This window comes from Rousettus aegyptiacus, unplaced genomic scaffold (genome assembly GCF_014176215.1).
Source record: "Rousettus aegyptiacus isolate mRouAeg1 unplaced genomic scaffold, mRouAeg1.p scaffold_m13_p_15, whole genome shotgun sequence".
Classification (NCBI taxonomy): domain Eukaryota; kingdom Metazoa; phylum Chordata; class Mammalia; order Chiroptera; family Pteropodidae; genus Rousettus; species Rousettus aegyptiacus.
The window spans coordinates 16,188,065-16,215,724 of NW_023416290.1; the positions used below are offsets into that span (position 1 = coordinate 16,188,065).

At 36.3% G+C, this 27,660-nt stretch overlaps 1 protein-coding gene and 1 pseudogene across 2 annotated transcripts in view; one reads left to right on the forward strand and one right to left on the reverse strand.

Annotated features, from left to right (window-relative positions):
* LOC107521186 (syndecan binding protein) overlaps positions 1-23,251 on the reverse strand; it is a 31,340-nt gene extending 8,089 nt beyond the window's left edge. For both annotated transcript variants that reach the window (XM_016165656.2, XM_036232836.1), the window contains exons 1-4: positions 23,107-23,251; positions 9,456-9,521; positions 5,187-5,265; positions 3,909-4,018 (exon numbers count right to left, since the gene is read on the reverse strand). In XM_016165656.2, the coding sequence (XP_016021142.1) occupies positions 3,909-4,018; positions 5,187-5,265; positions 9,456-9,506 (240 nt within the window). In that variant the 5' untranslated portion in view covers positions 9,507-9,521; positions 23,107-23,251. The remainder of the gene's footprint in view (positions 1-3,908; positions 4,019-5,186; positions 5,266-9,455; positions 9,522-23,106) is intronic.
* Positions 18,643-22,999, forward strand: LOC107521187 (annotated as a pseudogene).
* Positions 23,252-27,660: the final 4,409 nt, after the last annotated feature.

Sequence of the window (27,660 nt, forward strand, 5' to 3'; positions counted from 1 at the left end):
GTTTCCTCTGCTCACACAGGCCTTGTCTCTCAGGTCTGCCAAGTTCATTTCTGCCTGAAGGCCTTTCAGTTCTCTTTCTATACTGTAGGGAATGTTCTCCCACCAGATATTCACATGCCTCGGTGCCTCATTTCATTCAGCTTTCTGCTCAAATGTCAACCTTTCAGAGAGAATATACATGTTCACCTAATTAAAATATAGCCCTGGAAATCTATTCACTTACGCTTCCTCTATGTCATACTATCAGTTGATTTGTTTAGAACATGAGTTTACTGGAGCGGGGGTGGGGACTGAGGTTCACTATTCTAACTCTTCTATCTACCACAGCTAGCACAGTGCCTGCGGTGCGCAGGTTCTTAAGCTACTGGCTCTCATCTCCATTCACTTAAGGTGCCCACGGAAGACAACATATCAAAAGGCTGGGATTCTATCTTACAGGATACAATATATGCTTTGAGCAACCAAATACATAATGAGCTTTCTTCCAAGGCCTGAATATAGGGCCTGGAAATGAAGGTGTGGCTGTGGGTATGGTTGCTCTCACTCACTGCTACACTTGAACACCCGCACACAAAACTTCCGCATCCCGTGCCCACACCTTTGAGCTCTGCAGTTTGGAGGTCTTGCTTACCAGGGAGGAATGACTTCAGCAGGAGACACAACAATGTTTGCCCCGAATAAGAAGGTCACCTAACTGCTTTCGACTTCACATGCCACTGATATGAAGGCAAGAAGACGTTACTGACCTGGCTCGGATGGTTAATTCTGGTCACCAGGAGGAAACAGCTGCTGCTAGACAATGAGTGTCCGGCTGCATCTGGAACCCGGAGGGTTCTCCAAGATGCCTTTAGGTCTTCCATGTCCAAAAGCAAAATTAATTTAAAAAAAAAAAAAACAGACTTTTGCTTTCAGGCATAATGGAGCCAGACTTACCCTCTTGCCATAAACAACTAGAAAAGTAGAAAAATAGGAAGCAGCAATTTTTGGACGGTGGATTTGGCAGCACAGGCAGTGATCCCTGAGAAAAGGGAACCACATAAGGTGGGCCCTATTGTCCTGGATCTCTGCACTGTCCAGGGAAGGACACAGAGGTGCCAATCCCAAGCAGTCACTGTGTTGATGAGTTCAGGAGACAAAGATCAGAAGTCAGGAGGCTAAAGCAGCTCATAAGACAGCTGGAATTTTCAGGGATGACTCTCAAAGAGGAGGGATCACTAGAGATAGATCTCCAGACCCCTCAAGTTCGTGGATGAACACTAATCTGAGTATGTGTAAGGTGAAGCTCCACAAGGCAGGCAAAGTACATGCAGGGCGCTGTAGCTGAACAGTTCCTGGAGCTCACACAGGGCTGGGAGCCATTTAAGCTCCCAAGCAGCCAGATGAGTGTGCTCATCGAACACCCAGGGCACTGAATAGAGCCCCAGAGGAGACACGCCGCCTCCTTAGTGGTGGGGCTACACAAGCCCTGCAGTTCAGGCTGCTTTAGACCTACCTCAACAGAGTGTAAAAAAAAAGCCCCAGAAGGATCAAGCTGATCCGCATGTAACTTAATTGCCTGCCGGAACAGGTGCCTACACTCCTGAAAGAAATACAACATAATCCAACACCTGACGACATAAAATTAAAATTAGGTAGCATATGAAAAAGCATGAAAATGTAAACCCATAGTCATGAGAAAAATCAGTCAATAGAATGAGACCTGGAAATAAATCATGAAATTAGCAGGCAGATTTTAAAATAGCCGCTATTAAAGTATATGTTCAATATGCACAAGAATTTAAAAATAAAGGAGAGAAATAGAAGACATAAAAACCAGGTGAAACATCTAGAGAAGAAAAATACAATATGTAAAATGAAAAATTCACTAGATGGGAAGAGTTAATAAAAAAATCTCCACCAACAAATTAAAACAAAAAAGAAAGAAATGGCAGGGCACTAAAGAGCCCTGGTGATTCAGACACTTCAAAGACAAAGGTTTAGGCTATTTACGCCAATAAATATTAAGAAAGAAAAGACTACAGCCTCCTGATTAGTTACCAAAATAAGAATTACACAACTCTATTTTCTTCTCTGCCTGTATCTATAAATTTTCCGCACGTATACTAATTAACCTTTTTGTTTCTCCCTGTCTCCTTTTACTTTAATAAGTGAATTGTTGGTACTGGCTAACTTTATACTTTTGTCTAGAGGTTAAAAATATTCAGCTTGGAATCTGAATACTTAAGAGTGTTTGGTAATTAATATCACACAGTAATCAATACCTTGGACTACCGCCCAGATAAAGCCATGATAACTGCTATCATCCTATTCTGGGGAAAAGGTAAGAGTAACCTCATTATGTCAGAGGTAACTGACTTGATTTTGTACCCCATGAGTTAAGAATAATTTTTATTATTTCTAAAAATTTGTAAAGAAAGAAAAGAACAAGAATATGCAACAGAGATCATGTGTAGTCAGCAAAAAAAAAACTCCTAAAATACTTAATATGGGTCCTTTAATAGAAAATGTTTGCCGAACCTCAATTTTATGAAGAATTGCATCTTTTAAGGGGAAACTAATAGTTATTACTGTCATGTAAAGTTAGAATTATCTGCTGAAGTATGTGGATATACTGAGTAGTGAAAGGAGTAGGCAATGCAAGGTAATAAGCTACTGTCCATCAGCTCCAAACCCTCCTATCTAGTTGCTGGAGGTTGAACTATGCACATTAACATTTTCCTTTGTCAGCGGGTTTCTGGTTAACACCTACCACAGGAGGCACTAGAAGGAGACTGGAAAGCTAAAGAAGGACAAGTCCTCATGTCTTCCTGTTTGCTTCCTTTTCCTGTCAACACTGCCTGGGCCTAGCCCTTAACGTTGGTGACAGCAGTGAATTGCATTCTCCAGCTCTTACTGACACTCCCAGAACAGGCCTCTTTGCAGCTCCTCTGAGGTACCAGCACCACCAACTGGGTGCCCTCCTCCAAGGTCTGAGGCCTGGCTCACATGCAGCTCTTCCCCCAGGCTTCTAGGTTCTGATTACTTCAAACTTTCTGTTACTCCAGTCCTAAGAGGAGCAGCTACTTTCTGCAATTGCATATGCATGTATTCCATTTTTGTTTTTAAATTCTTAAACCTCTTTGTCTAATTTCTTAAATTATCTCTATTGCAATATCTATTTCTATTGAAATTTATGATATAATCGAATTTTTAATAAATATTTGGTAGATAAATAAATACCAGGCAGGTACTAGATTAAGCACTAGGATTATGGCAACGAGATAGACAGGGACTCTGTCCTTATGAAGTATTTAACTTTTATTATAGTAAGCGCTATAAAATGCTACTATGGTCTTACAGCAATGACCTTAATAAAAGGCTATGAGATACATTATATTTAAGCCTAGAATTTGGTGTCTAATTACAAGAAACTTTAGACTTCGAAATATTAAAAAATTGTGAGCAAAAAAAGAAGATAAAATAGACCTGTACTTCGGAATAATTCATCTATCATCAGCTTCGTACTATTTGTTGCAAGAAGTTAAAAGAGGAAATATATGACAGTAATAATCAAGGTCAGAAGTATAGAAACCTCGAATAGGGTCACAGTAGGACTGGAATACATAAAATGAATATAAGAAACATGATGGAGACAGAAGCACTAGATCTTAGTAACTGACTAAATGCAGAAGACAGAGAAGAATGGACTAGTCAAAGATATCTAAATTTTTAACTCCTAATGAATTAGAGAAGTGGTAACAGCACAAAAGGAAGTACACTACTTAGAAGTGTTATTCAGAAGACAGTCTAAAATTTCTGAGAGGTCAATGCTAAAGTTATATATCTGTGAGTTCGCCACAAAAAGGAAAGCTTATAATCTATATGTAAAGCATGATTTTATATAATTCAAAATTAATTAGTATACGTACCCCCTGAGTTGGTACTCCAGGGACCATGGCCATATTTAAATGTATTTCTTCGTCATTTAAACTCAGGCCCATGTACTGAGAGAGCTCCGGATACAATTTAGGATAGAGATCTAATAATAAATAAATGAATGAAGAAAAAACATTCAAATGAAATATTTTTGAATAGAATTGAAATGAAAACTTATTATAATGGGCTTCTGTGTTTAAAAAATTACATTAATTTATAAATCTAACGAACATAACTATTTGGAAAAACACCTTCCCTATCTCTTTAATGACAATCAGAAATAGAAAATACAGAAAAAGCTTAAGGTGAAAGTCATAAAAAATGAAGATATTTGAATTGAAATATCCTCAAACTTCTAAATACTCAGAAGAACAATTTTTCCAAATTAAGTTATCTTATCTTCCTTTTTCTTAAAATAACCAATTTGATTAGCAATTTTGTAAATATATCACTGATTCTCCAATATAAAACAACGGACCAAAATGTTGACTGCAAGGCAGCTACTTTATAATTCAATTAATAAACACAGCTATGAAATGATTCTTATCAATTAACTATAATTTTTTAAAAAATCAAAGCTTGTAAGTTTATTGTCTTATCATTTTAAGAACGTTAACCACACTCCAACTAAATCTTGGAAATGAAATATTTCAAATTAACAGTATTCTACTTAGTAGTAAGAGTTAGGTACTATTCCTGAAAACTCTTTACCTTATTTGACTTGCAATGGATTTTCTAAAAGAAACAAAGTTATAAATAGTTATGAGAGGCCACACAAACCTGTTTAACTCCTTTTGTATCTTAAGTCACATTATTTAAGGGCTCTCTCCTGAATACCTATGAATTTAGAAGGAAAAGGTACCAAAGAGAAGGACATGGAGACGGTAGATTCCAGAATTCAGGAAGGTCCCCCAAAACAAGGTGGCTGAAAATTCCCCCCACCTCCAAAACAGAGGATAGTTCAGGAGGTTGAAGACTAGTGGTATAGGCACAGTTCACCTATATGTATCAGTCATAAGTGAGGAACTTATGAGAGCTAAAATTTCATTTAATTACTTAATTTTCATTAAGCTATAAAACACATCTTCACATTCACAGTTCATTTTCTTGATTAAAGGCTTACTTTTTAAAAGAAACATTTTTTCTTACTACTAGACCTTTTACCACCAATTTTATGCTGCATCAATTTTTTTTTAAATCTTGGATTCCCTATTTCAGCGGAAGGGCAAAGATTTCTGTTCAAGGAAAATGAACCCCAAGTATAAACCTACTTCCATCTTGAGCGATGGGAGCAGACGCTTCAGACAAAATTGCTGAATTGGCAGGGTTTGCAGAAAAGGCACTTTGAGCCTGAAAAAGAAAAGAAGAAAATTCTAACGATAATGTTATATATATGCTTACTTAAAATTCTTATATAAGTTATATTCAGTATTTCCAAAAAGAAACTAAAACACCGAAGTTGTATTCAAGAAAGTTTAATTTCAAATTCTTCAGCAACATATTTTTCAAAGAACATCTGCAAATCGAAAATACATTTCGTACTCTTAAATATTGTAGCACTGTCACATAAAACTTGACTAAGCACCATTCTATATATCTTATAATCAATATTTCATAGTACTGCCTCAAATTAATAAATTAACATTTTCATAATGTATTATAAAATGCATGGCTACCTATTCTCATTTTTCTTTTTATTTGCATAAGAAAAAAAGCTCAACTATATATTAAAAGTCACATATCGAAAAACATCTATAAATTTACATACTTATTAAGTTCTTAATTATTCTGGCACTTCAGCATATCCCACTGAAATAAACTTTATCTTCATTTTAGCAAGCATAAGAAGGGATAACTAATTATACCAAATTCAAAAACGTCAGAGTATGCAAAACGCATACTTTATCAACGACATAAAATAATGATGATAAAGGAATACAATTTGTAACTGTTAAATAAACTTGCCAAAATCATTTTGACAACATATATATTTATTAATGCTACTCAGGAACTTCCCTCTGTGCTGCCTTTATAAAGCCCATGTCATATTGCATAGCCCACTGATAGAAATCTTTTCTCCTTTAGAGACAGATTTGACTTTCTGAAATGGTTACATCATTTAGAGATAAAGTTGGTAATAAGCTATATGACCCATCTCAAACATCCCTTCTTACATAATCAGAAACATATCAATTAAGTAGTAAAGCTTATACCTGCATCTCAACCTAGCCCTGAAATTAATGCCAAGAGTAGTCACAAAGATCTCTAGAAAGAGATGGAAGCTTAATTTAAATTCACACGGCCTACAAAAGCATTGAATGATACTTCACTCCCATGGACTGTAAATGTTATGATATGCTTGTTATTGAGTCATTCTTTAATATTTACTTTTTATAACTTGGCACATTCTAAGCTGAAATAACAAGCAGCATGAAAATCTTTATAATTTTAAACAACAATCCACAAACTCAGAGTATGTTGAATTCTCAAAGTTCTTTCACCAGGTATCAGCTAAAAGAAACTAGGGGCCAGTGGATTACCTCTTGGATAATTCTAAGAAAAAAAACAAAAACAAAAACACTGTTCAGCACTAAACATTTAGAAATGAACTACTGAGCCATGAAAATACATGGAGGAAACTTAGATTCCTATTACTAAGTGAAAGAAACCAATCTGAAAAGGCTGAATACCGTGTGACTCCAACTATATGACATTCTGGAAAAGGCAAAACTATGGAGGCCAGTAAAGAGAACAGCAGTTGTCAGGGATTAGTGAGGAGAGAGGGAGGAAAAGGCAATGCAAAGAATTTTTAGGGCAGTGAAAATATGTCATACATTTGTCAAAACCAAAGGAGTGTACCACACCAAGAGTGAACTTGATGTAACAAGGGACTGTGGGTGGTAACAATGTGTCAGTGTAGATAATTGGCTGAAACAAATGCACCACTCTGGTGAGGATGTTGATAGTCCAGGAGGTTGTGCATTGTGTACTGAGGGGGAGGTAAAATGGAAACTCTTTGTACCTTCCATTCAATTTCGCTGTGAAACTAAAACTGCTCAAAATAGTAGAATGAATTTTTAAAAACTGGTCTTTTTTAGATTGGTTATTATTTTCTATTTTTTCATTCATTGCTATTGTTCTTATCCAAGGAATACTGAAAAATATACATAGAAAGCTCTCTGTAAACGAAGCTATCTAATTATCATGTAATCTGGAGTAGTAGAAGAAAGATGGCACAACAAGGGCTTAAGGACTATGAGTCATTAAGTGCAGCAAGTTGTTTCCCACTAACTTGAACTCTCAAACTATTTTTAAAAGGGTGTGTGTGGTGGGGTGGGGTCTCCCACGGAGCACACAGTTGCTGCCAGGGCATGTCCTTTCTGCTATTCCAGAAAGTAGTTGGAGAGAACATGGAGCCACCACTGCCAACCTCTATCTACTCACTGTATTAGGAAACTGATGAGCACTAGATCTCTATATCATTGTTTCTTAAAAGCTTATTTCGTATAGGTACGGCAATCGCAGGCTCCTGTTCAGGATTCATAATAGAGAGAGAGGTTCAGGGATTATGTAATGCTAAAAGCTACAGCCTAATGGCTATTCTAATGTAGTTTATAAAATATGAATTGCCAGTTTACTGTGGCAATGTAGCTTTGCTATGGTGTCAAAGGCCAGAAGATTAGAAAATAAATACCACTTCTGCAGAGGCATCTCGAGAACAGAAATAAACCTAAATATCAACAAATAGCCTAAGACTTTAGTAGCTAGGCTAGGAATATTTTTAAACACAGTGAGAATTTAAAATTTCTTAAATTAAAAAATTAAAAGTTTCCCCCTCCTTACTCATTTTTATATCTCCAAGAAGCTAGCTTTATGCTCAGAACATAAAAGGTCTTCAAATGGAAATATCCATATAATGTGCATCTCCTTAAAGAGGTTAGTTAGCCTGTGTAGGTTGTAGCCCTTTTAATTTTCTAATCCAGTATTTGTCAATATCAAGTCTTTTCTTCTTTTTCTGTTGTTTTCTAAATCAAAAACCTCTGCCCAAAGTTATTCATAGAGTTCAATTCCATAAAAATAAAAAAGATGAAAGAGATTAGCCATTCTTTCAGATCCATCTGCAAATCCTTATCATTTATTGCTCTGATGTCATACTAATCGCTTAACTGTTATTCCTGAATAATATTTCAAATAAAGCCTTTTTAAAAGGAAAATGTATTTGTTTTGATGAACTTTGTGAAAATAAAAACCACATGAGAAAAATACTGACAAAATACTGAAGAAAGAAGTGATAGAGCATTTAAGATGCCTGAATAGGCCACTTAAAACTGTGAGGCATTGAAGCCTTGGCAACTGAACAATAGATTTCAGAGATTTTACAAACCACATTTTAATATCCACAGTGAACCTATGATGGAAAATACATGTTCACTGACCTACCCCCATATTTACCCAATCATTACTACAAGGTTAATAACTCCGGTCATGTATTTGTTACTATTATTGCTGGGAGTTTTTTCCACCCTAAAATGGTCAACAGTTTGCCTGTTTGTTCTCAAGATTGCTTAAGAATTCCCATAAGTTTGAAATAAACATTTTATGCTCATTAAAAATTATTAAAAAGTAAATCTCACTTAGAGTCAACTGAGGTCAAGGTCTCAAGTAAAATGATCTTTGGAAGAAATAGCTTTGAAGTAAACAACTGAAAAAGAATTTCATCACGTTTATCATATTAAGATTTTAGGAATAAAAAAGTAACAGGAGCTTGATTTATCTTGTCAAATTAAGAGTAACAACAGCTGAAAAAATTCTGAGTTATAAGAGATCACATTGAAACTAAACTGGAAACAAGATGGGTTCATTAAAAAACAAAAATTTTCAAAATATAAAGAATTGATCCCAAACTCAAACTAAGCATCTGCTTCCAAAGTTAATATTAACATGCAAGGACTACAAAATTTCAATCCAATGAAATCAGAAATACCATAATCTCTAACACAGCTATTTAAAGCATGGACATGTGAAATGTCTGCTGCTTATATTCACAGGGAAATAAATCACTTTCATTGTGCTTTCATTGTGCTTTCATACTACTTACTCTTCTGTAAGTAACATGTACATTCACTATTTTTATAATTTTTAACTTTAAAAAGGCAGCAAAAAAATTATTTTAAAGACTAGTCATGCCTGAAGATTCAAAAGAACACTGAGCTATAATTTTAAACAAAAAAAATTAGAACATCTAAAAAGTTGGTATATACCAATTATATGTTGTATTTAATTTAAATTTTAGTCATGTAATCTAAATAGTTTAAGTCCAGTTTTGAAGAAATAATATCCCATGCCCAATAATTCACAATGCAATGAAATACTAGCTTTCCTGTAACTTTTTAATCTGCAATAAACTGAAAAAAAAACTGTGTATGCAGAGTACAAGTAAACAAAAACATCTATTTAAGCTTCTTGCTTCACTTTACCTCTAAGTAAAATGTACAGCATAATATATGGGGAAAACAAGTACCTCAACAAATTAAACATACCTGAATTACTTTGTCTACCTTCAGGTCTTCAAGAGATGGGTACAGAGACATTTTTGCAGGATTTTTCTAAAGAAAAAAAAAAAGTAAATTTCTAGGATTCAAATTTTAAATAATATACATAGCCAACAACATTAGCCAACAACATACACATGTGTAAATGTTTAACACAATAAAAAACGTTTAAATCACAAAACAAAAAAATATATGAACATCTAGGATATACTAAAAATTGTTATCTAATTAATGGTTATTAAACTACCTCTCCCACAGTTACCACTATTATCAAAACATATCTATTACAGATTTTAAACTTCCTTGCAAGTAAAAGTCCCTTCATTTCAAAAGTTGAGAAAAGCAGAGAACGGTTATGTGATTTACCTAGAATACATAGTGCTTGGCAAATAAGGATTACAACCTTACAACAAAAACCTGAAAATAGCTCATATTCAATATTTACCTATAAAGACTCTATCAGTAGGAATATATAAACATATGTGTGTGTATAAACATAGATGTAACTGGAATTGTAACCTCACGCAAACTTTGTTTCTTTAATAGTTTTTTTCTTATTCAATCAGTCTTTGCCTAATTCAATCGCATTGTGACTCACTTGCTTTTTCTGCCCCCCTACCCTGCCACCTTTGTCATGCATACTCTCTCATTCCAAGACATGGAAGATTTCCTGATTTATCTTTTTGGATACCATCGGGAATAAAATTGGTCCTAGGAGGAATTGTAATTAGGCCTAACTGTATTAGTGTTAACATTAGTCTTTTACAGAATGTTAAAAATAATCATAACAACTAAATTATGTAGACAAGACTTGACAGTCAGGTAGCAAATGCACCTTAGAACTCTTCCTCCAGCTAAAGGAAGTGAACACCATATCTCATTGCAAGTTCGAGCATTTCGTGATGAATTATTGTCCCACAAGCCCATTACAGGTAGATCGACAAAACTTTCAGAGAAATGGAAATGAGGAAATAACAGCGGGGATTGTAACTGCGATTGTTGTGGTTTTATTATAATCTTGTGATTATAATTCTTTTTTTAATTTTCCTTACAATCTTGCTCTCATATTTTATGTACATGAAAAGGCCTTGTTAACTAATATGTAACTTGTAGATAAACAGCTGGCTTGAGAACTCTAGAACAGACTTCGAAGAAACCTAGCTTAGTTCCCAGATGTTCAGTGCCAGAAGACCACAAAATCCTCCCCAGACCAACGCTGCACCATCCAGGCTGCTGATCAGAGCAGGCTGCTCCCCAACCCCTCCTTGTTAATTCCTCTGTTCCACTCGCCCCTCCAGGTGGCTGAGGAACAAGCCAAGGCCAAAAAGACAAGATACATGGCCTTGGTCCCCTCCTCCCCTCTGGGATGTAGCCCTATGGGCTCTGGAATCTCCCCCACCCCACAAATCCCTTGCTCAGCCTTCTCCCTATCATAACCCCCACCTGCATTGAAGCAGCAAGACAGCCTTTGTGTCAGCAGTCGGCTCTTGAATAAATCTACTTTCCTACCAAACTCTTGTCCCTCGAGTAACTGGTTTATGGGTGGCAAGCAGCCAGACCTGAGTTCAGTAACATATATACCAATATAAACATATATATGTATAGCTGACCCTTCAAGGATCAACCTGTATTTCAATCTGCAATCGGGAGTTTATGTATGCAGAGGGCCAACGTAAGGTATACTCAGATTTTCAGCTTCAAGGGTGATCTAGTCCCCTCTCTATCCAACAGTCAACTGTATATAGGAAAAAGAATATACTGTACACCGACTGTTAAAAAGCTTTATCTTCAAGAGGTATAAATGAAATAGTAAGGTACTGAGGGAAAATAGGAAAATTTTTACATTTTAAGCATTTCAATATTGTTCAGTGTTTTAGTGACCATGAAATTACTTTTTGAAGTAATTTAAAATAAAATCTTCTAAAAGCTTTATAAGAACGTGTACTTTGAGATTTTGTTTAGCTATTCTGAAATGAATACCTGTCACTTTCTTTAAACCCAACATACGAGGATATATCCTAAATTGGCATAGGATTTGACATAGGTTCTTGAGACAGTATTAAATTAACTACATCCCATCTCCAAATCCACCCAGTATTGGCTGCTCTCTGAAAGTGAAGATGGGCCCTTCAGATATTGCTCTTTTACCAGCTGGCACGATGATAAGCGCTGTCGGTGAAGGGAGCTGGAGGTGTGAGGCAGTTTTCTCCAGCCAGGCTCCTGCACTGCCTACTTCTCTAGTGTCTTGCTCCCACAGGGAGCAGCCTCTTAAGCACCAGCATCCGTGCTGCGCAGCAGCCCACTGACCCCTGCACTCTGCTGAGCAGCTTCCCAGCACAGTGCCACCAGCAAGGCATCTCCCCCAGGAATAGCTTTCCCCAGCATGCCCAGTGGGTTCCAAGGTACAGCCCCTCTCGTGACTGGGCACTCCCAATACCCAAAACGGCGAACTTCCAGTAAGTTTGGTGTCTTGGCAACTTTACTATCTAGGGAGTGGTGGCTGTGCTTCTCCTCAAGGCCTAGATCTCAGATGTAGGAAAAAGGGCAGCCTCTTCCTGGGGCTCTGAGCTCTGGGGTTAGTAGACATTTATTAAATGTGCTCTCCTGTACTCATTAAAGTCCTTTTTACTTCTTACTAGCTGATTCCTGTTTCTTCAATCGTGTTATAGTTAATAATTCTGTATATAAAATTTTCACTGTTCAAATTACCAGTTTCTGTCTCTTGATCTGAATGAACATCAAACAGTAAGTTATTTTCTTGATTGATGTACTTCACATACCATAAAATCTACCTCTTAAGTTCATGATGGAAGTTCTTCATATATTCAGAGCCGTGCCACCACCCCTACCATCTATTAACGGAACATTTCACTACCCATTCTCCCCTCCCTCCAGCTCCGGGCAACTACAAATCTACTTTCTGCCTCTTGATTTGTCTGTTCTGGACATTTAATTTAGAATCACAAGAGCATGTGGCCTTCTATGTCCAGTTTCTCTCATTCAGTATAAAGCATCCAGGTTCATCCATATTGCATCATGTACCATTACTTCACTCCTTTTTATCGCTGAATAATTTTGAGTATCCATTCATCAATCAATGACATTTTGGGTTGTTCTACACTTTCTGACTGTCATGAATAGTGTTAATAATGGGAATAAACATTTACATCTAAGTTCTATATAAACATGTTTAATTCTCTTGGAATTCAGCTAAGAGTATAATTTCTGAGTCATGGTAACTCTATGTTTAACTTTTTGACGAACTACCAAAATGGTTCCCAAAATTTTTTAGATTTTATTTAACATTTTACATTTCTGCTAGCGACATACAAGAAAGGGTTCCGATTTCTCCACATCCTCGCCAATATTATTATCTGCCTTTTTTTATTATTACAGCCAAGTAGATGTAGAATGCGAAATAGCATCGCACTACAGTTTTGATTTGTATTTCCCTAATGACTGATTATACTGAGCATCTTTCCATGTGCTTACTAGCCATCCGTATATTTTCTTTGGAGAAATGTCTGTTTAAATCCTTTGCCCATCTTATTTCTTTTTCTTGACTAATTACCCTGGGCTAGAACCTCCAATAAAATGCTAAACAGAAGTGGACTGATATAGTTTTTAAAGGGAAATTATGGCTTAGGTTAGTGAATGAAATGAAAATTCCTGAGAAAGAACAATAAAATATGGCTTAATTTTATTAATCTAGGAAAAAATGGAGTTTTGTCTTTTAATAGATCAGTTCCCTAGCAGTTTTCTCTTTAAACACATTTTATTTAAACTTTTAACCATTCTATCAATAGTATAAATAAAATCATTTTAAATTTACTGAGACGAATGTTGACTAGTAATAATACAATTTCTATTTTTAATTCTGTCACTGACCACCTACCTACAAGATCCCCTTTTCCTCATGAAAAATAATCTGGATGAGTAGCTAATTTCAAAGCCCACACACTCAAGCCTAGAAGAGAAATGGGGTTTTCAGAATTTTTTTTAAATAAGAAATAATACCCCAACTTGCATATTCTTTAAAATTTAGTTTCAGGTTTGTTTGCTCTAAGTTTGTTGAACTTAATTAAATCTTACCCTTCTTCTAAAATATAAAGAATTCCTCAATGATTTTAGCCTCATTTCATTCAATTTCTTTTAAAGCATTACAGTATTCTAATCAGAAACTACTTGTTCCTTTCCACCCAGATCAAGGGCTTCTGTGGCTCCATATCTCTACAAAAACTACTTCCTCTTCCTGGAATATGTCTCTCCAAAACTTCTCTATCAAAATCCTAGTCAAGAGCCACTTCTGTGATGGCACTTTTGATGAGCCCAGACTGACATTATTTGTTTTTCTCAAGTCATCAATTTCACTCTGCCTTACATTATATCTAGTTTCCTTTTCTCTGTAACTTAAGGTCAAGGTCCACACTTAACTTTTTATTTATTTAGCATGATGCCTTATCCTGAAAGGAATCGAATGTTTATTAAATATTTTGACCAATGTGATCAAAAAAACAGTAAACATTTTTAAAATACTTATTGAAAAGTATTTTTTATCTTTCAAGTCTACAATTTTGAATATTCATTTAAAAGCATTCCAGGAGAGTAACAAATTTTTGTGTTACTTTTCTAGAGGGTTCCATTAACTTACTTGCATACTACATTTAAATCTTTGACCTAGTGCTAAGTATCAAAACTACTTAGCTCTTGAAGAATCACAAAGCTACTCTTGAAAAATTCTTTCTACCATGGTTGGAATTTCAGAATGACCATTAATGAGATTTAAGAGGATTCTGAAAATAATTCTATTAGGTCAGAATTTTACCCTCACTTAAAACACCTATCAAACACTACTATTACATCAACTAAACTGCAGAACATTGTTCCCAGGCCTTCCCTGCAGCTGACTGAGTAATCAATAGTCGGTCTAGTTCCTGGAAAAGACCTGGGTTCTGCATTTACTGCGGGACCAGGTCTGGCCCACTCTAAGCTCTCGGCAGCCTCCTTGACCCTCTTCACGCCTTATGAAGGGCCTCTGCACCAGTGCGCCCCCAGGCTTTACTAAGTAACCCCAAATTAGTTGCTAAGAAGTTTCTCAGTGGAGTAGTTTCCATACCAAGTTCTCCCAGTGACCATTCACCCCCTCAGGGCAATGTCAGGAAAACTTTCTTGGAGCCTTTAAGTATGAGCACAGACCAAAGGCCTCCATAACTCAAATACTGCATGTGATATTTTGGAACATCTAGTTAATTTGCTTTCTAGCTGCAACACTCTGATTAATGAAGTAAGAAACACACTAGTAAAGTTTTCCAGATAATACTACCTGGAATGGCAATATCCATCATTTTCTGAGTTGCTGACCTCTTTTTCTCAAACCACTGACTACAACTGGTCTTTTTAAAAATGATGTGTGATTGTTTAAGTTAAATAATGTTTGGTTGTTTAACCTAAGCTGTTAAAAAGAATTCTTGGGATGATGAAAGTTTAGGATTGCAAAAACGATACATCTGACGCTCTGGTTTTTGTAGTTGCCACCCACAGATACCCCTTGACTATTTGGTTCCAGAGTCCAGCAGGGCTGGCAGGGTGGGGGTTAAAAGGTAGAGATGAGGATGCCCACTCTTGCCACTTTTATTCAACAGTGTTGGAAGTTATAGCCAGAGCAATCAGGCAAGAAAAAGAAATAAAAAGCATCCAAATCAGAAAGGAAAACCATCTCCATTTGAAAGCGACATGATATTAGCTATAGAAAACTTCGAAGGCTCCACCAAAAAAAAACAAAAACAAACGAACAAAAACTTAGAACTTACAAATGAATTCAGTAAACTTGCGAGATAAATAATAATAATTTGTATCTATGCTTTCGAGGTTTCAGTTACAGTCAACTGCAGTCTAAAAATATTAAATGGAAAATTCCAGAAATAAACAACTCATAAATTTTAAATTGTGTGCTGTTTGTAGTGTAATGAAATATCACACCCACCATCCTCCATTCCTCCTGGGACCTGAATCATCACTTTGCCTAGTGTATCCACACTGTATACACTACCCACTCTTTAGTCACTTAGTAGCTGTCTCATTTATCAAATCGACTGTAGCAGTATCTCAGAGCATTCGTTCACATCATCCTTATTTTATTGAACAGCTCCAAAGTACAAGATTAGTTTTGCTGGTAATGTCATATGCCAAAGGGAAACCATAAAGTGCTTCCTTTAAGTGAAAAGGTGAACGTTCTCAAGACATTTATTATCTCACATCATCACAAGAAGAATTAGTATTACGTTCAGATATTCTGATAGAAGAGACTACATACATAACTTTTATTACAGTATATTCACTGCTATATTTTATTTGTTATTGTATTTAATCTCTTACTGTGTCAAATTTATATATTAAACTATCATAAGTATATACATACAAGAAAAACCATAGTATATGTAAGCTTCGGTACTATCAGCAGTTCAGGCATCTTCTATGTCTTGGAACGTATCCCCCACAGATAAGAGGGGACTACAATAAGTAAATCAGCTGCATTTCTACACAACAATCCTACTTACAATTTCATCAAAGAGAATAAAACACCTTGGAATAAATTTAACCAAGGAGCTGAAAGACCTCTACATGAAAACAATAAGACATTGGTAAAAGAAACTGACAAGACAAATAAATGGAAAGCTATTCCACGTTCATGGATTGGAGGAATTAATATTAAAATACCCATACTACCCAAAGCAATCTACAGACTTAATGCAATCGCTATCAAAATTCCAATGGCATGGAGTCAACCTAAGTTTCCACGGATGGATGAATATATAAAGAAAACGTGTGTGTATGTGTGTATATACATGTATGTATAATGGAATATTATTCAATCACAAAAAGAAGGAAATCTTGCCATTTATGACAACATGGATGAACCTCTGAGGACATTATGTTAAGTGAAATAAGTCAGACAAAGTAAGGCAACTACAACATGATCTCACTTATATGTAAAAACTAACCAACAAAAAATATGAATTTATAAATACAGAGGACTGGTAGTTGCCAGAGAGAGGGAGTAGGCGATGGGCGAAATGGGTGGCGGTAAAGGTACAAAATTCTAGCTGTAAGATAAATACTGGTGATGTAATATGCAGCATAGTGACTATAATTAATAAGGTACTGTATATTTGAAAGCTACTAAGAGAATAAATCTTAAAAGTACTCATCACAAGAAAAAAATTGTAACTGCAGTGACAGATGGATGTTATCAAGACTTACTGCTATGATCATTTCTCATTATATGCAAATATCTAATCAGTATGCTATACACCTGAAACTAATTTGTTACATGTCAATTACATCTGCATTTTAATAATAAAGAAAAAATAAAAAATATAGTGACAAAATAAAAGAAAACCCATGTCCTAGGCTCCATTATGTCACCAACTTGCTTAGGGTCTCAGCTTAACATATAGTAATTCAACAAATTTCTTCTGTAAGGCAAAGGATTTAGGACACATTCCTTTAAATATCTGCTACTACAAGCTAGATTCCTTTAACTTTTCAACAGCAAAGGGCTTGAATATTCTCGCCTCAAATCATTTTCACAGAACTCCAGCATATTTCCTATCTAAATATAAGAGTAATCTAATTAGCTTCAATGAGTGTAAAATAATATGATACAACAGCCTTTTAATTTGCAGAGGAAACAACTGAAATGTACATTAAGGCAGTAACCTAAAGTCGTACCATATGCTAGCAAAGTAAAAACCATGTTAAGGCCCTAAAACAGTGTTTCTTCAACTTTAAAGTCCATAAGGATAATCTGGAAATCTTGTTAATAGCAAGAGATTCCTGAGTTCTTGCCCCCAGAACCAGAAACCGAAACCGTAGGGAGTAGTGTAAAAAAAAAAAAAAAAAAAAAAAAAACAGCTAGCAGAAGGAAATAATAAAGATTAGAAACAAATGAAATTGAGAATATTAACAGACAAAAATCGACAAAAACCAGTTGGTTCTTTGAAAAGATCAACAAAACTGACAAAGCTTTAGCTAGATGAACTACAAAATAAAGAGAAAACTTAAAAAGTACTAAAATCAGAAATGAAAGTAGTAAATTTACCACTGACTCAACAAAAATAGAAAGGATTATTAGAGAGTACTATCGTATGCCAAAAAAAAAAAAAAATGGATAACCTAGATTAATGGACAAATTCCTAGAAACACAAAACATACCAAGACTAACGCACAAAAAAAAAACCCCAGAAAATCTCAATAGACCTATACCAATAAAGAGACTAAATCAGTATCAAAATCTCCAAACAAAGAAAAGCCCTGGACCTGGTGGCTTCCCTGGTGAATTCTACCAAACATGTTGAAAAAGAATACCGATCCTTCCCAAAATTTTGCAAAAACTTGAAGAGGAGGAAACACTTCCTAACTAATTTTATAATGAAAGCATTACCCTAATACCACAGCCAAAGATAACACAAGAAAGAAAACTACAAACTAACATTTCTCACGAACACTGATGCAAAAATCCTTAACAAAATACTAGCCAACAGAATTCAACAGCATGTTAAATGATTACACATCTCTACATCTTTTAACAAGTGGGATTTATTCTTGGAATGCAAAGATGGTTCAAAAATATCAACAAAAGGAGGGGGAATCCACGTGATCATCTCAATTGATATAGAAATAGCATCTGACAAAACTCAAAAACTTTTTGTGATAAAAAACAACCAAGAAAATATAAATAGAAGGAAACTACTTCCACAAAATGTAAAACTGACAGCAAACATCATTTAATGGAGAAAGATTGTATGTTTTTTTCTAAAATCAGGAAAACAAGGCAAGAAGTCCAGCTTTCACTACTTCTATTTGATAGAATTCTAGTCAGAACAATGAAGCAAGAAAAAGGAATAAAAGCCTTCCACACTGGAAAAGAAGTAAAATTATCTGTTAACAGGTGACATGATCTTATTTGCTTAGGGTTTAGAATACTCTAGACTCCACAAAAAAGCTGTTAGAATTAATAAATTCAGCAATTAACACAATAGTTCATGCACAAAAATCGATTGTATTTCTATGCATGAACAACAATTAATCTAAAAAGAAAATTATAAAGACAATTCTATTTACAATAGCATCAAAAAAAATACAATACTCCCCTTTGGTTCTGTTGAGTAGCACCATGGCTGCTGGCAAGAACTACCATCTTACCAAAAGCATCAAGATGGGACTCAAGAAGCAAGTGGTTGACCCATTTTCTAAGAAAAATTGGTATGGTGTGAAAAGTATGTTCAAAATAAGAAATATTAGGAAAACACTAATCACAAAATCTCAAGGAACCAAAATCACATCTGATGGTCTCATGGGTCATGTTTTTGAAGTGAGCCTAGCTGATCTGCAGAATGATGAAGCTGCATTTAGAAAAGATAACTACTTAAGATATTTAGGGCAAAAAATGCCTGACTAACTTCCATGGCATAGATCTTACCCATGACAAAATGTGCTCCACAGTCACAAAATGGCAGACCATGATTAAAGCTCATATTAATGTCAAGACTACCGATGGTATTTGCTTTGACATTCTGTGCTGGTTTTACTAAAAAATGCAACATTCAGATTCTGAAGACCTCTTATGGTCAGCATTAACAGGCCCACCAAATCCAGGAGAATATGATAGAAATCATGACCTGAGAGGTACAGACAAATGACTTGAAAGAAGTGGTTAATAAATTAATTCCAGATGCATTGGAAAAAATAGAAAGGCCTGCCAATCTGTTTATCTGCTCCATGGTGTCTTTGTTACAAAAGACAAAATGCTGGGGAAGCCCAAATTTGAACTGGGGAAACTCATGGAGCTTCATGGTGAAGGTAACAGTTTTGAAAGAGCTACAGGAGATGAGACAGGTACGACAGTTGAACAAACAGATAGCTATAAGCCCCCAGTCCAAGAATATGTTAAAAATTCAGACTTTTCATGGTGACAAAGAAAACCTACTCACAATATTTTTAAAAAATAAAATAAAATACTTAGGAATTAATTTAATTAAGATAGTAAAAGACTCATACAATGAAATCTATAAAACGTTGTTGAAAGAAATTAAGGAAGATATAAATGGAAGCACATCCCATTTCATGAACTGTTAAGACTTAATATTGTTAAAACATCATTACTACGTAAAGTGATCTACAAATTCAATGCAATCCCTGTCAACATCTCAATGACATTTTTTCGGAAATAGAAAACCCATCCTAAAATTTATATGGAATTTCATGGCTCCCAAAATAATTTTGAAAAAGAACAAAACTGAAGGACTCACACATCCTTACTAAAAATACTAAAAACTTTCAAAACTTATTTAAAAACTACAGTATTTAAAACAGACTGGTATTGGCATGAAGATATATAGACCAATGGAACCGAATAGATAGCCTAGAGATAAGTCCTCAGATATGTGGTCAAGTGATTTTTGACAAAGGTACAAGACCATTCAATGAGTTAAAGACTCTTTTCAACAACTGATGTTGGAAAAACTGGATATCCATACGCAAAGAATGAAGGTGGACCTTACCGGACACCATATTAACTCAAAATGGATCAAGAATCTAAATATAAGACCTAAAACAATAAAACTCTAAGACGAAAACATATGACAAAAGATTCACAATGTTGAATTTGGCAATGATTTCTTGGAAATGACACCAAAAGCACAGGTAATGAAAGAAAAAAGATATACTGAACTGCATTAAAACTTTATGTATCAAAAGACATTATCAACAGCGTAAAAAAACAACTCACCGAATGAGAGAAAATAGTTGAAAATATATCTAATCAGAGATTAATATCCAGAATATTTACCAAACTCCTAAAATTCAACAAAAAAACAAAATTGGCCAAGAACATGAACAGACATTTCTCTAAAGATATAGGAATAACCAATAAATACATGAAAAGATGCTCAACATCACCGATCATTATAGAAATGTAAATCAAACCTCAGAGATACCACCTCACACCCACAAGGATGGCTACTGTCAAAAAAAAGACGAGTGTTGATGAGGAACTAGAACACTTGTGCACTGCTAGTGGGACTGTAAACTGCTATAGCTGCAATAAAACACAGTATGCCAGTTCCTCAAAATATTAAAAATAGAATTACCATATGATACAGCAATTCCATTGCTATGTATATACCACACAAATTGAAATCTGGGTCTGAAGAGATTTGTGCACCTATGTTCATAGCATTATTCAGAATTGCTCAAACATGGAAGTAACCCAAGTGTCCAAGGAGGAATAAATGGATAAGCAAAATGTGGTATATACATACAATGGATTATTTAGCCTTAAAATGGAAAATTCTGTAATACGCTACAACATGGATAAACTTTGAAGACATCATACTAAATGAAAGAAGTCAATCATAAAAAGACAAATACTTCAGGATTCCACTTATATGAGGTACTTAGTGGAAATCATAAAGACAGAAAGTAGAATGGTGGTCGCCAAGGGATGGGAGGAGAAAACAATAGGGAGTTATTGTTTAAGGGGTATAGTTTCAATTTTACAAGATGCAGAGAGTTCTGGGGATGAATGGTAGTGGTGACGAGTGCAAAACGTCAGTGCATTTAATACCACACTAACCTGTATACCTAAAAATGGTTAAGGTGGTGAACTTTATGTGTACTTTATTACAGTAAAAAAAAAAAAGGAGGTGGAAATATATTTACATGTTTGTTTGTATAGGTATAAAATATCTCTGGATGGATACCTAAGAAATGTAAAATGGTTGGCTCCTACCGGAAGGGAATATGGATGGCTGGAGAACCTAGAAGAAAGGACACTACACTATACACCTTTTCGTTATTTAAATTTTGAGCCACGTTACTGGTTACCTCCTCAAAAACTAAATATATGTACAAAAAATGTTCGCAGCACTTAGAAAGAAATTAGTAAGTGCTATTATAACTATTACTAGATGCAGAAATTATTTTTAAGTTGGGGAATCTTTCTTTTTAGAAACTCTTGGCATTTACTACCTAAAAAAGGTACCCAAGTCTGGCAAAAAACAAGAAAAATAGTTGAGTCATGCTCAATTGGCATTTACTACCTAAAAAAGGTACCCAAGTCTGGCAAAAACAAGAAAAATAGTTGAGTCACGCTCAATTTAAGGAAGTGGTTTTTATTGAACAGTACATCCGAATGCCAACTATTAGTAAATTCTTCCTCTTTTGGTCATGATTTTTACATCCTTTCCTATAATGCACAAACATACCTAAAAATGAATGTTGTCAAAGTTATATTTAGAGTAATATAGTGACTATTTCCTGAACCTTTCAAAAAAATATTCCACTTCCTTATTTTTATTCTGTGGCACAAACCATTTGTTGTGTCATAGCTACGTACCATTTAAAGCATAACGTTTACAAAACTACGTTGGTAACAGAAAACTTTTTTTAAAAACCCCTTTTTTACTGTTTGCCCTCAACCGCAAATAGAAAAACTAAAGACTGGACAAATTTGAATTTAAATTAATTGTGTGAGTGTGAGTGTGTGTGTGTGTGTGAGAGAGAGAGAGAGAGAGAAAGAGAGTGTGAGTGTGTGTGTGTGTGTGTGTGTGCGCGCGCGCGTAACAACCTGCGGCTGTGTTTCAATGTAATTTTCCTTTTTAATCGATTGTTTCTTTAAAGAAAGTGCACGTTAAGACTTTGATAAACCACATGTACTTTCTAAGTAACGGACTTACGTAATGGGAAAAAAATTACCATAAATGTGTATGCAGATAATACATACAGACTAAAGGAACCTAGAAATGCCTTTCGAAAATTGGCACCGGAAAACAAAACAAAACAAAACAAAAAAAACGTGATTAAATAATTCCACTTTAGTGAAAAAGCAAACTTTTTAGGTCCATATGCCTTTTTCCCATTATTACCAGGAAATCCTGAAATGAAAGGTCTGAGTCATAAGATCTCATGGGATATTTCCTTCTTGAACACACCCTACTGGAAACGTTTCTCCCCTTCCTCCAACTTATCCAGAAACAAGCGCAGGGAACCGCTTCTCCCCCACCTCCTTCCAGAAAGCCTAGGCTTCGCCCACTCAACAAACAGCCCACCCCCCTCCTCCCTCCAAATCCCGGACGTTCCGATTCTGCCACCAAGAAAGGTGACTAAGTACAGCCCCGAGGAATGCGAAGCTCCGGAGGAACCGCGGCCAGCGGCTCGTCCTTCACCGGTCTCCGGGGCTCTCATCCAAGGGGAACAAAAAGGGTCGAAAAGAACCGGAATGGGAAAGAGTCCAGAGCTGCGGCGGGGGCTGCCGGCGGCGCCCTGGGCCCAGCCGCGGGGCTCTGTCCCCAACCCCGTCCCCCACCCCCCGCCCCGGCGAGACCCCGACCCCCGCAGACGCGCGGGCAGTCAGAGCGCGCCGCTCGCGCGCACCTCCACCCCAGGCCTTGCTGAGCGCACAGAGGGGCTCGGAGCCCACTGAGCAGAGGGCGTCGTCGCCGCCGCCGCCGCCGCCTCCCGAAAACCGTTGAGACCAAGACGCTCTCCGCTAGGTAACCCGGGGTCCCCACGCCTTCGCCCCCCTTCCCCTCGTTTGGGACCAAGCAGGAGTGTCCCCCTTTCTCCCCAGGGCTGTTACCTAGGCCACAGGAACCAGCTCGCTACCGCTGTCTCCTCCGGTCACTGGCACGGACTTCCGAGACCTGAGGGGAGGAAAGCGGCGCGCTCACTAAGACCGCCCTGGAGGCGCATCATGGCGCCGCCCCCGCCTTCCGCCCGCGCAGGCGCGCGGCGCCCGGTCAGGTGACCCGTCCCCATGGTAACGGGGCAGCGGAGTGGTAAGGGTGACGCGGTGCAAGTATGGGACCTCTCCAGGTAGGGAACACAGAGACGCCCAAGCTGCCACCGGCTATGCTCACCACCTTTTCCAACATCCCAATAGTTCATGCTCGCGGGCCTGGCGCCACCTGCTCACTGCTGCGTTCGTCTGCACCTGCCTGCGTGGTTCCCATCACCTCCAGCACAAAGAGAGTCCTGCCAACCTGTCTGGGAGATTTCCTCCGTCACCACTGTAGTCTCTAGGCTCTGAGACATTCCTCTCTCTAACCGCCTTTTGTTACAACTTTTTTACTTGGCTTTTATTACTTTTTGTCTATCTAAAGTATGTTGGCTGTTGAAGGTTATGTGTAGAACTGCGCAAAAGAAATAGCTGTGGCCTAACACAAAATCTGAATTTCTTTAGGGCTATATTATAGGCACAGTCCTAAGACCTTGATGTTTCTAGCCTTATTTGGTCCTTACATCAATCAATAAGAAATACATCTGCTAGCATACAGAGAAACTGAGGCACAGTTTACCTATATTCTCTGTTACCATACTTAGCACGGAGTGACCGGAATACAAAATAACATTAACTTAGAAGCATTCCATTTCTAGCTAATTTATTTAGTTCAACAATAATTTAATCTGTGGTAAAACTAACAAAAATCTTAGAAGAAAAGAGATGACAAGAAGATGAAAAACTTTGGCCTTAGTTTATGGTCTAGCTGATAAGATAGACGTTTAAAAATAGTTACACTATAGATTGGAAAGGAAGAACTAAAACTTTTTCTTCTCAGATGACATGATTATGACAATCCCAAAGAATTGACCCAAAACACCTAAAGCTAATATGCAAATATAGCAAGGTTGCATGTTACAAGGTTAATACACATAAACCTATTGTTTTTCTTTATGCTAACAATGAACAATTGGAATTTGAAATTAAAGACACATAGCACTTACATTAGCACAGAAAAGACATACTTCAGTATAAATCTAACAATGTGTACAAAATCTATATAAGGAAAACTATAAAATTATGATGAAAGAAATCAAAGAAGAGCCAAATAAATGAAAATATATTTCACGTTTGTGGATAAAAGACTCAAAATTGTCACAATATCAGTTCTTCCCAATTTGATAGATTTGACACAGTCTCAATCAAAATGCTAGCAAATTCTTTTTTTTAATATCAACAAACCGATCTAAAGTTTATTTGGAAAGATAAATATCCCATGAGAACCAATACAATATTGAAGAAGAGGAACCAATTCAGAGACCTGATAGTGCCCAACATCGAAACTTACTATTAAGCTATGGTAGTCAAGCCAATGTGGTATTGGCAAAAGACTAGACAAAGAGATAAACAGAATACAAAGCCCAGAAATAGACTTACATAAATACATTCAGTGGATCTTTGACAAAGGAGCAAAGGTATTCACTAGACAAAGGATAGTTTTTTCAACAAATAGCGCTGGAACGACTTGACTTCTATATGAAAAAAAAAATGAAACTAGACACAGACCTTACATCTTTCACAAAAATTAAATTGAAATGGATCGTAGGCCTAAATTTAAAATGCGGAACTATAAAATTTCTGGAAGACAACATAGGAGAAAATCTAGGTGACCTTTGGTTTAGTCATAAGTTTTAGATATAATACCAAAAGACAATGAAAGAAAAAATTGACAAGTTAGACTTCATTAAAATTTAAAACTTCTGCTCTGCAAAAGATACTCTTTAGAGAATGAAAAGACAAGACACGGACAAGGAGAAAATATTTGCAAAATACATATCTGATAAATGACTTGTATGCAAAATATTCAAAGAACACCTAAACCTCAACAATAAAAAAATACCCCAGTTTAAATCTTGGTATAAGATATGAACAGACATCTCACGAAAGAAGATATACGAATGGCAAATAAGTGCATAAAAAGAAGCTCAAAAGCATATGACATTAGGAAATTACAAATTAATACGAAAATTGGATACTATTACCTATTAGAATGGCTAAAATCCGTATTGCTGACACCACCAAATGCCAACAAGGATGTGTAGCAACAGGAACTCTCATTCATTACTGTTTGTAAAGCAAAATGATACAGCCACTTTGGAAGGCAATTTGAAAATTTTTACAAAACTCAGCACAGTCTTGCCATATGAACCAGTTACCATGCTCATGGATATTTGCTCAAATGATTTAAAAATTATGTCCACACAAAACCCTGCGCATGAATATTTATAGCAGCTTGATTCATAATTGCCCCAAACTAGAAGCGAACATGATATCCTTTAGTAGGTAAATGAATAAATTGTGGCACATCTACACAATAGAACGTTATTCAGAAATAAAAAGAAAGGAGCCATCAAGCCATGCAAAGACATTAAAAACCTTAAACATGTACTGCTATGTGAGAGAAGCCAGTCTAAAAAGGATATATACTGCATAATTCCAACTCTATGACATTCTGAGAAAAGTAAAATTATCAAGGTAGAAAAAAAGATCAGTGGTTGCCAGAAATTTGGTGAATCTGGGGAAGGATAAGTAAGTGAAGCACAGGATATTTTTTTTTTTGGCGGGGGGCGGGGGCAGGCGGGTGAAGCTATTCTGTATAACACTATAATGATAGACACATGACATTATGCATTTGTCAAAGGCATAAGACAGTACGTGTGACATAAATATATATATGTTTAGTCCTTGTCCCAGTCCTTAGATCAGAGCTTCAAAAACCATCAGAGTTTCAGTAGGGATAGGTTTACCCTTGTTATGTTGGTGAGGTTGCTTGAGCCTGGGGGAAGGCTTTGTAGATAGCTTCAAGGTAGAGGCTAGTTGCCAGAAACATCAAGTATATGATTAGAGAGTTGGTATTTTCAGCCCCAGGGTGCTAGAGACTAAATTATGTTTGAGTCCAATAATTTAATCAATTGTGCCTATGTAATTAAATCCCAAATAAAAACTCTGAACACCAAGGCTTGATGGACCTTCCTGATTAGCAGATGCATAAATGTACAGGAGAGTGACACACTTTCAACTCCACAGGGACAGAAGCTCCTGTACCTGGGACTTTTCCAGACTTTGCCCTATGTGCCTCTTTATCTGGTTGATCATTTGTATCCTTTACAGTAAAACCGTAATCATAAATATAGTGCTTTCAGTGAGTTCTGTGAGTCATTCTAGCTAATCATCAAACTTAAAGGGAGATTTGGAGCATAACTAAACCTGTAGCTCCGTTGGACAGAGTGCAGATATCATGGGGACCCCATTTGAAGCTCTCATCTTATGTGGAAACTGTCTTGTTAGAGATCTTGTTCTACAACTCGTGGGATCTTATGCTAATACTGGGTTGTTAGTGCCAAAACTGAATTGCATTATAAAACAGCCAATTGGTGTCAAAGAATTGTTGATGGAATTGAACACACTGTACAACAGTGAACCTTGACTAAAGACTGTGGACTTTAGTTAATAATAATGTATCAATATTAGTTCACCAATTGCAACAAATGTACAACACTAATACAATAGGGTGAAGTATGTTTGGGGAGATTGGAGTACTTGAGAACTCTCTATATTTGCTCAATTTTTCTGTAAACCTAAAACTGTTCTAAAAAATAAAGTCTATTAATTAAAAATATAATTACACAAATAGAGTTGTGATGGGTGTTTGAAGAAAAAGTTCAGGGGAATATGGAAAGATATTACAAGGAAACCAAAATTAACTTAGGAATTCAAGGAAGGTATCCTTTGAAGATGTGGCTTTTAAGCTTCAGAGTAAGAATTAGCCAAATTACAAATGTTTCTGACAAAGAGAATAGCAAACACAAAAGTGTTGTGGTTGAATTAAAGCTTGATGCATTTCAGGAACTGAAAGACCATTTTAGTTAGAGCACAATAGTAAGGGATGGAATGGTTTAAGACAAAGCTAGAGAAGTGAGCAGGGCTCTACAGCAGGAACGGAAAAATGTAGCATTTAAAATGGTTACTCTGGTTACTATTTGGGGATGAATTGAATGTGTGGCCAACTCTGGAATGTGCAAAGATACACTATGGGACTACCTCAGTAGTCAGGATGTGTCAATTAGTGAAGATGGAGAAAATCGGGGAAATCTAAAAATGTTAAGATAAAGAATCAGGAAAGCTTAGTGTGTGGTGGGATGTGGATTCAATACAGGGAAGTACCTATGATAGATAGGTACCAGGTTTCCAGCATGAGCAAAGAGGTGGTGATGTTGACACACACACTGTGGTGGTGTGCCCTGAGATGAGCAGATAGAGGAGACGAAAAGATTAGAACATTGTTTTTGATTTATTAAATTTGAAGTGATGCGTGAGTTACCAGTGGGAGTAGGTTGAATAATGCCCCACCCC